At 35.9% G+C, this 11159-nt stretch overlaps 1 protein-coding gene across 5 annotated transcripts; it reads right to left on the bottom strand.

The window, feature by feature from the left end:
* Positions 1–288: 288 nt before the first annotated feature.
* On the bottom strand, positions 289–7931 carry LOC119986493. 5 transcript variants are annotated; one of them, XM_038831057.1, is made up of 12 exons: positions 7593–7931; positions 7198–7343; positions 6161–6233; positions 5905–6015; positions 5501–5617; positions 4373–4723; positions 3248–3570; positions 2779–2878; positions 2644–2703; positions 2103–2189; positions 1720–1860; positions 289–852 (listed from the first exon to the last, which is right to left on the bottom strand). In XM_038831057.1, the coding sequence occupies exons 1-12, from the start codon at positions 7692–7694 to the stop codon at positions 523–525; spliced, it is 1941 nt and encodes a 646-aa protein (XP_038686985.1). In that variant the 5' UTR covers positions 7695–7931; the 3' UTR covers positions 289–522. The 5 variants fall into 5 exon arrangements, with proteins under 5 accessions (XP_038686985.1, XP_038686986.1, XP_038686987.1 ...); XM_038831058.1 differs by having other exon boundaries at positions 523–852; positions 7198–7285; positions 7593–7930; XM_038831059.1 differs by having other exon boundaries at positions 523–852; positions 7198–7270; positions 7593–7930.
* Positions 7932–11159: the final 3228 nt, after the last annotated feature.

Here is an 11159-nt window from a genome sequence, read left to right as displayed (position 1 = left end):
TTGAATAATTTTTCTCTATTGGACAGCTAAAAACTACTCAATCAACAAAGCCGGTATTTGCTTTTAAAATTCTGATGAACGAATATAACAAGGTAGGTATGCATCAAAGTGCCTGTATGAAGATCACACATTTGTTGTCCATTGTAAGTTTATAACATCAAAACCAAGTCCTAGTCTCTCTCAGTTACTGAGACTGGATTCTCAATAGAGGATGACATATTGACTGCAAACAAGTAATCACATTCTTTTTGCCAGAAGAGGGGTTCATGCAGAGTCCGGTCACCGGAAAGCTAAAATCAGCACCACCGCAGCTCATTAGACTGAAAGTATCAGTTTACAATTCAATGTTCTCTCAGGAAGTTACAACTTCGAAGACCTACAAAGTGGCATCTAAGAAAAGCAAAAATCAAATATACAATATGAAGGATCGTGAGTCATTTGAAGAACACTACCCTGACAACTAGGCTCTTGACAAGGACACTAGACAGTAGACACCTCAAGTAAGGTTGGTTCGAGAAAATGTCAGACCCACCATGGCTTTTCCGTCAAGTCCTCGGAGAAAACGTACCTGAACTTGGGGCTGTAAGGTAACCATTCTATGATCTGGGATACCTTCTTGTTAGATTTATTACCAATGCATTTTTTAATTGAATCATTGAGCTTTTTACCGACATTTTCAGTGACCCACTTGAGAAGATCCTCTGAGCCGATAGAAGCCTCTCTTGCAAACCTCTCCAACAACTTTGGGAGGAAGACTTTCCTTGATTTCTTCACAACTACATTTGCTTGAAGAAAATCCCTTTTTGCCACTGTTAGTTCCTCTTCAACGCTTGATGCTGTGTAGACTCTTATCTACAAATATTTAAAATGCAAGCAATCAATCATTTGCCATATATTTCTGTTGTGTGACATGGAAATATAAAGTCAAAAGTGACAAAAAAAGTGGAAAAGGTGGAAACGGCCCTTATGGCAAATTTGTCAATTATGACTATGAATCATGACTTAAGGCAGTTCACTGCTCAAACGGCAGCACAAGAAGCATAAACCAATTCTTTCCAAGGGAATGAATAAGATGTTTCAATCGATATTTTGATGTCGAAATAGAAGATTAAATGGGAACCAACACAACGTGCTTCAAACTACATTGTGCCTTCATCTCTTGCCTTCACTAGAGAAAAGAAATCTGAAAATTGGTCATCCATTTTACTTGATAGTTGTTAGATCAACAATTTTTCCATTCTTGGAAAAGCAGTTCTCACTTAAAGTGTTATCTCTGCAAGGCCTTGTTTAAATAAATATATCATACATGATCCCACATATCATGTTCTAATTGCAGCATGCATTGACACCATTGAACAGGTGCATGAGGCTTCCAGAGTGGAGGTAGGGACGAGGAAGGGTAAGAGCTAAGATGGGAGGGAGTAAGGTTGTTTCCAAGAGTTGAAGCTTTGATTTTGCACTTTTGCCCCAACAAAATTAATTTATTTTGACCTTCAAAGTATCTCTATACTACTATTGCTCCCACTCATCAAAATTTCTATTTATTGCCCACACTCATAAAGATTTGTAGCTCTGCCACTGTCACTAGACAAAGGATTCGCCCTCAAGGAATATTTTTTTTGACATATGACTAACAAAATTGTTGGACTAGATGTCTTTAGATAATGATATTTAAGTAGCATATGGTAAAAGAAAGAGTTACAGAAAGCGAGAAGTTACCACAGGATCAGAGAAAGCTCCAGTACAGAGGGCAAAGCAGACAAGCGGTTGCCGATTTGCAAGACCAAATTTTGAACCAATAAGCTGCCTTTCTTCACTAGATTTTTTGCGCAGGGCAGAGGATATGATGGTCTCAAGCCACTGTAATTCACACAAAATCCAGTGACTCAAATGAGTACAGAAATCTATTACCAGAGTAAAGGCTACGGGGAAACAGTTAGCATAAGAGATGAATTAAAGCATGAAATACAACCCTCCATCCTTTTTCTTTTAAATTTTCTTTATAAATTTTGCGGCAGGATTAAGTTCAGCCCCAAAATTTCAATCATAAATTGGTGCATTTTTGTGCATGTGTTATTACATGATGACAGTAAGCAGCATACCCATCCTATTCGGGGCGTGTTGAAGCGAAATATTGATTGTTCTATGGCATTTGCACTTATGATGTAGCCACCAATGTTGTAAGCAGCCTGCACCATACAGGAAAACCATCAGAAATTTATTTTCTGTCAAAAGAACTAATTGAATCAGAAAAATCATTCATGGCAAATGCAGCAAATAAATTGAATTTTTACAATTTTCAGTTTCCATTTCTCAAGATGTTGGCTCATCATCCTATTTATAACTAATTTTGGATGAAACTCATTAGTACGTTATTCATACTCCAACACACATGTTGACCGACAAGATCTACAAAAGAGAGATAATAGGGTAAACTGAAAGAATTGAGGACACCGTTGTACTGTAATAACCATATTAATTACTTGGTGAGACTTCCAGATTACAAGCCGCACTGCTGCAGAAAAGAGCTTCACAGGCTCACTTGAGCTGCTACACGTTGTTTACATCCAGCAAAAATTCTCTTTCTGCTCTTTTATGGCTTTATTTACCAAAGCACTAGGAATTTGAGAAAAAGTGCACTACCTTGTGAAACAACGCTAACCTCCTCAATGAGCCGTGGGGGATTCCATATGCCAAATATGCCTGCAGGCGATAAATGAAATAATTATATATGGTAACAACTATAAAAAACCAAAGGCTCGTGACATGGTTTCTTACATGCATCACAAGGGCATTATACACATTGATCCAAAATGCAGTTTGGGCACAATTTTCCATCTGATTCACAGTCACCCGTTCCAATTGTTCCATCAGTATTCTGAAATTAAATTTATGTAATAAAGGGTATGTCAGCAAATGATAATATGTAAAATCTTTGAGAATATCAACTGCATGAACATGCACACAGATGTATATTCCACCCTGCAAACAATATATACCATACAACTATATGTATAAAGAACTAATCCTCTCTGGGACAAGGTTCATGAATGCAGATTGGTCATCCTAATGTAACTTAAGGCTGAGTGTTTATGGAACAACAAATTAAAAAAAGCTAGACACATTTCCTCATTCACTCATGTCATAAGCTGCTTAATTTTTTCAAAACTAAAGAGGCAGGATATCACACCTTTCTTGTCCTCTTCTATTTTATTTTCTTTTTCCCCTATAATCACCATCCACTAACCTGTAGTTATTGATGGCACAAGATGCACGAGAGAGCTGGTTCTTGTCAGTTGATATCCAAGATATTTCTAGCACAGATTTGCAGGGACAATCTTGCTCCTCTCCAAAATCATGTTGGGGAAGTACAATGTTACTGGAAGACCTCGACAATAAAGGGGATAGGTTTCTTTCGGGGTTAGCAGATGCTGCACCACGAAGTCCACAGTACACAGTAGCCATACACCTGACCATCTCCTCAGACAACTTGCTGGGGCACTGATAGAGATGCTCTTTCAGAGTTCGAGGCACAGAAGTTCTGTCCCTGGCGGGAAGCTTTTGGCAAGGCTTATGGTAGAGAACAAATTGCATTTATAAGGAAGACCAAAAAGACGAAGCACATATATAAGTCTAAAACTGAACAGATAATAAAATAAGATGCAAGATAACCAACAGAACTTTATATAAGTCTTAAACCTTGCATGATCACATCTATAGATTCACTCAGTTTATGCTGCAGAACTTGCCTGGATTCATTAACAATTGGTAAACAGTTATTAAAATGAATCGTATTTTCAATCATCATCGTCATCATCCTAAAAGTTTGGGGTCGAATACATGAATTTATGAGAAAATCAACGAGAATTCGCTACTTGTATTCATTTTCGCTATTTATTTTTATCTAGGATCATACTTTGAATCCAAATCATTTCTTACTACTTGAAGTTGTGTCTTTTTAGGTTTTCCTTTTCGCTTCATACTCTCCCCTATTTTTCCCCGACCCTGTCTACTGCGGGAGCTTTGTGCATAGGAGTTGTTTATCTATGGCAATCACATTCATTTACAGGCAGACCCTGAAACATTAATTTGTCCAAATTACAATTGAATGAACAAGGAGTTCTCTCCATACTCATACATTCCAGGCAGACAAATATGAGATGATTTCCATAAACTAACCTTTTCCAACTCACATATAAGCTTTCAAAACAGTCATAGTTAATATTACTTGTTGAAGGATCAAATATTTAGTCAAAAACATATTTTTATACTTCACACGTGTAAACTTTCAAATGTTCACCAAAAAAAAAATAGTAACATACGATAAGTCGATAACGTATCTAAGGAACATAACACTGAATATTTGTCCTACCTGAACTAGGGCTGAACGAGACTTCTCGCAACGCATGCCACTGTTGCCACTCAAAAATGACACCTCACTAGATTTGGAGGTTCTTTTACTAGAGTCTTTTACTGAAACCAGAGTTTGCAAGGGTTGCAATGGGAACTTTTTTGAGGAACAAAAGGCACTAGAAATGATACTCGGGTGCTTCCTGGATGATAACTTTATATGGTGGGCTGGAGAAGACATGTCTGAGCTCTGCTGAGAAGATGGCCGACTAACAGAGTTCTCGAAAATACTCCTGTAAAGTGAGAGCACATGCTGCTCACGATTTGCAACCTCTTCTTCAAGTAACTCGATCTCAGAAATCAATTCCTTTGTCTGAAATAAAACAACAATGTGCCACTTTTTGTTAGGCAACTCATTGTTTCTTAGATAATATAAATGCAAGACTCATCTTTAGAGTTTAGAGTACCTGACAGGATAAGAATGGGCATCATAAACTTTTACAACACATGCCAAACACCTAAATTCTCTGCAATATTTTACTAAGGCAACCCAACACTTAGAGTACAAAGATCAACTGTTCACAAAACAACAAACTTCCCGAGTACCTTTATGGGAAATATTTTCATTTCCTTATGAAATAAGCTCTACCATCCCACTATATTGGCCATAGATTAAACATCTGTAGCAGGCAAAATGACAGACTCAAAATGTTTAAGCAGAAGTGATCATATGATGTGCAGGTGCTTTTAATTGTTTGTTTCCATTTCCAATAATTTTATTTCTTTCATTTTTCTCGAAACTAAAGAGAGCTATGTTTAGAAGCACCTAGAGATCATATGAGGTGTAGGCGTGTAGCACATCAGAGAAGTAAGAATATCATGAGAACCAAGTTCATAATAACTTTCCATTCGTAAGTTTGCTCAGGTGTGAGGCCACTTTGATCTTAATCAAAATTTGCTCACTGGACGCCTTAAAAACATGAAATCCAAACTTTGATGTGACCAAGGATCAAAATCCTGAAGTAAAGAGAAAGGGATGGTGAATGCGTGGGGTATATTACTTTTTATATGGTAAACTAAAGACCTTGTTCATATTCAATTAGCAACAACTAGTTGAAGACTTGAATTCAACACCAAAAGGTAAAGTCACCTGAATAGCGAAATGCCTATGTCCAGGAGATAAGGTACTTGAAACTCGGCCCATTGCCTTCTCAAGCATAATGCGCATAGATTTCTCTTCCCGCAGATGTATTTGCAGCTCCTCAATCTGCAGTCATATTAGGGAACATTTTCAGACAAGCTCTAGCTGACACATTATGGGGAACAGAATTAACATTTGAGATTTTGCTATTAGACATTCTCAATCACTCAAAACTTAATTTTTAATGAAAAAATAAAGAGTATAGATGCAAGAACTTTAAAAAAAGGACAATTACATTAATAAAGCTGAATGCATATCTGACCATAGATGAAGACAAATCCATGTGGCTCCTACTGTAAAGAAAGACACACATTCATGGATTCAACCCCAGAACTTATATCTTTGTAACTTACATCTTTTTCCAAGAAGGCCGGGTGACTACATGATGCAGTCTTCTTGACAAAATCACGCTGGCCATGGAGAGGACTTTGGAACCTAGAAGCCCTAGTTGAAAGTGGTGAAAACTGTTGAGGTCAAGTGAAAAAGTAAATGTGAGTATCTAATTCTTGTTTGATATTGACAATAAAAGCTTTACTTGTCCAATAATTCTAGGTTCGAATGCAGATTGTTACATCATTATTGATTTAACATAAATTAAAGAGGTCTCACATGTGGTTCATTTTGGTCCTTCATGATATGCGAAACTTCATTTCTTGAAACATCTAAGTTCTTCTCTGAAACACTGAGAGGAAAAGCCAGGGTCAGAAAGTACACAATTAAATGTGTTAATATTCTCATCCTAACAAAAATAAAACAATCGTTCATTGCATGTTGTAGAAGGTTCATTCACTAAATATTTTGACAGTGAACAATACCATGTTCTCAACCCATTACTTTCTCGGGTTAGCTGTAGATATCATATTTTTTTCCGAATTTTTAATCTAGTGCAAGTGTGCAACACCATCCAATCCATCAAATTGTATGCCAACATCTCTCACTTCACCGCCAATCAAAGATTAACATAATCTTTCCAATAAAAACAGTTTCTAACTAGGTTAAGTCACAATGCAATGTCTGATCTCGCAAACAAGGCCACGAGATTTTTACTTGTTGGGCTTCCCATCACCACAAGAGCACCACAAATTTGTCATGTTACAGTCGGTTCATGACAAAAGAACAGCATGGATGGAAATATTATTTGACCAAGTTAATAAACTTTTCCTAACCCTTCATTACAACAAAGCACTCTAGATACAAAGTCTGCGCCTAGATTAAACTACGATGCACCAGTTGCATGGATATTTCTTCTCGATTATCAAACTTGCCAAGAACCCATCGTCATTCGACTAAATATCATCAATTTCATTACAAACAAGAATGCTAAATCCTGAAAAAGGTACTGAATCTTCATAACTTGTTTGTTAAAGATCTAATGGACAAAGTAAAACAATGTTATACCAAAATACCCTGACAGTAACACACACTGCTGAGTTGCTGAATGATGCACATACAACCAATCTAAAAAGGGATACAATAATTAGGAAGACCCCTAGATTGCAGTGAAACAACTTTACATCCAGCAGTGCCCTTAAATCCCATTAAAAATTCTCTCATTTTCTATTAGCCATTAAGTTTATATACTAGCATCAACATAATAGTGATGGCATTGAGAGTGAAAAACAAGAAAGCAAACTAAACCACTACACCTCTTAGAGCGACTGTGTTGGGCAGGAGCATGTAGACGTGCCCGAGAATCTCCATTCTTTGTGTTTCTTGCCACTGCTTCAGTATCATCTACATTGAAACCATCCATTTCACTATTTCTCGACAACTCTAACCACCGCCCACAACTCTTCACATTTTTCAATACAAAGTAATAGACTGAAACACGTTGTAATCCATAGACTCTCCAAGTAAAAAAATCAAAAGTTCATGAATGAATGAAGGAGGAAGTAATGCAGAAAGGGTCACAGAGAATTTGAAATAAACGAAGCAGACACACATACCACAAAAAAATTGGGACCAGACAGTTGCTGCTAAGAAATTAATTTTACCACTTTAGGGTTGTTGGGCGCATTCAATGTGAGAATTCATTTTTTACCTGATTAATCCCTGTTGCAAAGCCGATGAGAGAGGACAAGCATTCGAAATCGAATTGCGAGGGAGCTGGATCCATTGTGTTTATGGTAGAGAGAGTGTACATACTCTCCAGACTCTTGTCTATGTCACCAAGGCCACGATTACCCCCAAGATTGGAGTACCCGCACTTGAATTGTGTGCAGCAGTGATACTGGCCAACAGACTTACCGTGACCGCGCCATAAAAAATGGCTAAACCCAAATCCCCAAATTGCTGAAACCCTAATCCTTAATTCCTTATAATTTGACCAATTTGAGAGGGATGGAAAAATAAGGTGTGGAGTATGAAAAAAAAAATTGTTACATTTGGTCCAATCCAATCTTGTTGATGTATTGTCTGCTGTAACTCAAGTTTGTACGATTTTATCTTTATAAACTCCAATTTTTAATGTTGAGCTTCATTTTATTAACTACATCACTCGACTTTTACAAAAAGATGAGACTTTTAAGTCTGAACACTCCCTTTGCCCATGTAAGTGCGGTTATGTGATCCATAAGGATATTCGAAAAACTCGATGGATGATCAAAACAGGTGAAACCGTGAAAGGTCTTTTTAGAATTGAATATATCCTTTGATACATTATAATTTGAAAATTTTGAATTTGTGAGAGATGAGAAGGACGTCAGAAGTACAAGAAAAAGGTGAGAGAGATTTGGCATAATAATATTCACTTAAGTTATTGTCCATTTTGAACTCAAGGTCCGCTTGATTTTGTCTTTTAAAATGACCGTCAAGGATTTGAGATTGGATTTCACCTTACCAAGAGTGATGTGAGACTTTTTAGTCTGAACACCAACTTCAATTTAACATACAATTGCGTACGAAAAGCTAAAATTGAATGTTTTTTTTTTTCATAAAAAATGGTGGGCAAGAAAAACTATTGTTAGCAGTTATGTCACATTTAGCGAAATAGCCGTAAAACTTCTAATAGCATATGATTCATATGAAATTCGACTCGGCAAATAACTTATCATAATTTTATGCAAAGTAGACGGCACATGGAGTTTGAACTTTGACCGTTAGAACCACATGAATTGAGAAAAAAATTGATAATCATAAATCGAGGGCCTCAAACATTTTTCAAGAACTTATATATCTTTCATTCTGCCACCCAAAATTCGAATACCTGTTAATATATGAAAACCTAATCACCGTTGTATTTAGGTCTGTATGGCCTGCCAGCCATGGTATGACTATTGTATGCCTATGTCCATGCAGACCTCAAGTCGGCTTTGCAAATTGCAACAGCAGCTAAAGAGCAGTTAATTAAAAGGGGATCAGCATAAATGTCATTAAATATGCTAAAGCTAAACCCCTAATTATTTTAATCGGACGTTAATTTTTTTATTAATGTAAATGGGCTTATATATAAATTCAGATATCTGCATGGCCCATTTTATATATTGTTCTGAGGCCCACTACAATCCCTTCTCAACCCCCCCCCCCACCAGCCCACTACAATACCTTGATAGAATAACAGTTGAGTTCTCCAATTCTTTGCCAAATTAGGGTTGTTATTGCAGTCCAAATAATTTATGAATTACCCACCATTTCTTCAATTCAATTCTCTCCTAAAAAGCAATACATTTAAGGTCATGCATTAGGCTTTGACCTAAACTTTTTCATGTTATCAGGTAAGAAACTTATGTGTTCGTGGGTCTGACGACCTGAGTTTATTAAACTCACATATGAATGTCAAAAGAACAAATTTGTATGATATTGTTATCGATTTTTTAAAATCTACATGTGTATATATATTAATAATGCTAAGTGGGATATATATATATATATATGTTTGGCCATTTCAAAGTTGAGATTGGTTTTGCACATAAATAATTTTCTTACACGACTTTGAATACCAGCCACATTTCCTCTTATCCTCTTATTTAAACCAAAGTCACTCACCAAACCCATTAACCTGAAAAAACAAATTCCATGCTATTCATATACAGAACACCTGCACAATCTATAATAGTTGTTGGCATTTCTCTAATGGTAGTGCACTGGCATTGTATGGGAGTTGGACAGCAATATCTGCTTAATTAAATATTTCATCATGTCTATCCTAGTTTCAGAACTACCTTTATCACATTGATTTTAATCATAATTAAAGTAGGACTGTTCAAGTAACTTTTGTGAAAAATAAAAACATTGAAATTCAAAGAACATATTCTTTCGGTTAGAGGGGGATAAACAGTATGAACTCGAAATGTATTGATCGATTTCAATTTTTATTGGAAGCAATATCTTTGTGGTTACGTGTCCTCGACTTTGATCAACTTACCCTGTCGTCAGGTAAGAAACTTTAATAGGCGTGGACTTGATGACCTCGAGTTTAGTAAACCCATATATAATCTTCAAATGGCAAACTTGTATGGTGGTGTTTTCGGTAATCAAAACAAAAGAGGACAAAAGTTATTTCCTTTTTAGTGGTTATTGGTTAAAGTCTCGTAAGTAGTAGTTGTAATGTCAAGATTGATGTTTATTGATAGTATAATTTCAAAGAGTTGTATTGTTATAAATAGTTCAAAAAATATTTTTCTGAGGGTGTTGTCAAGGTCTTTGCCAAATTTTCAAACATATCAAAATGATATTCTTTTAATATTAATACAACCTAACACCACTTCTTAGCTCCGCCCTTACTTTAACAATAGGTATACATATTGTATTAAAATTAATTTCCTTAATGATTAGTTAGTCCGATGATTAATCGATGACTAAGAACTGCGTGGCTTCATTATCAATTATCAGAATCTCATATTATTTAATTTTATTATATACAATAAAAATGACGTCAGCCCTCAATAATCATTGTAATTGAGATGACTTTCCATCGTATTTTCGAACAAGCTTATCCCTAATGTTTTTAAAATACGACAATGATGTTATCCGATTGTTCATTAATCACTTAATTAAGTTAATTGTCTTATGCTAATAATTAACAAATCCCTTATAATTAATCTAACAAAGGCGGTTTGGTCGGCAACCAATCCAACGGTGTTGATGCTTTCTTGTTGGCATCATGGACGGTGCCGGCAATGATTATACATTGGCTACTTCTACTATATATATATATATATATATGAGGAAATATCACATAAGAGTCTAATGTAAGGGTATAAAATAAGGGTTACGTTTTAATGGTGTGGATGAATGAGATGACAAGTCAGGTTCACTGCTTTGAATCCCACATATTTTAAATCAATGGTGTGAACATAGACCTTTATTTTACACCTTTACATTAGACTCTTATGTGAGAATTCCTCATATATATGAATTCTCCAATAAAAACGTTTTTATTGGGGTTTATATAAGCATCTCAACTTTTATGTCCATATATCTGACCAAATGACTGAGATTAATGTTGATTTAAGGTTTAAGATATAGGAGTTTACAGTCTAGAGTACCTTAGATTTTAATGTTTGGGACTCGAACTTGGATACCACCCAATTTGAATATATGTCTTAACCACCCGACTGAGAGGTTGTTGACAACCATTATATATATACCCTTATCTGCAACATGTAGT

Source organism: Tripterygium wilfordii, chromosome 20 (assembly GCF_013401445.1).
Source record: "Tripterygium wilfordii isolate XIE 37 chromosome 20, ASM1340144v1, whole genome shotgun sequence".
Classification (NCBI taxonomy): domain Eukaryota; kingdom Viridiplantae; phylum Streptophyta; class Magnoliopsida; order Celastrales; family Celastraceae; genus Tripterygium; species Tripterygium wilfordii.
This window is presented reverse-complemented; position numbering and strand designations above follow the sequence as displayed.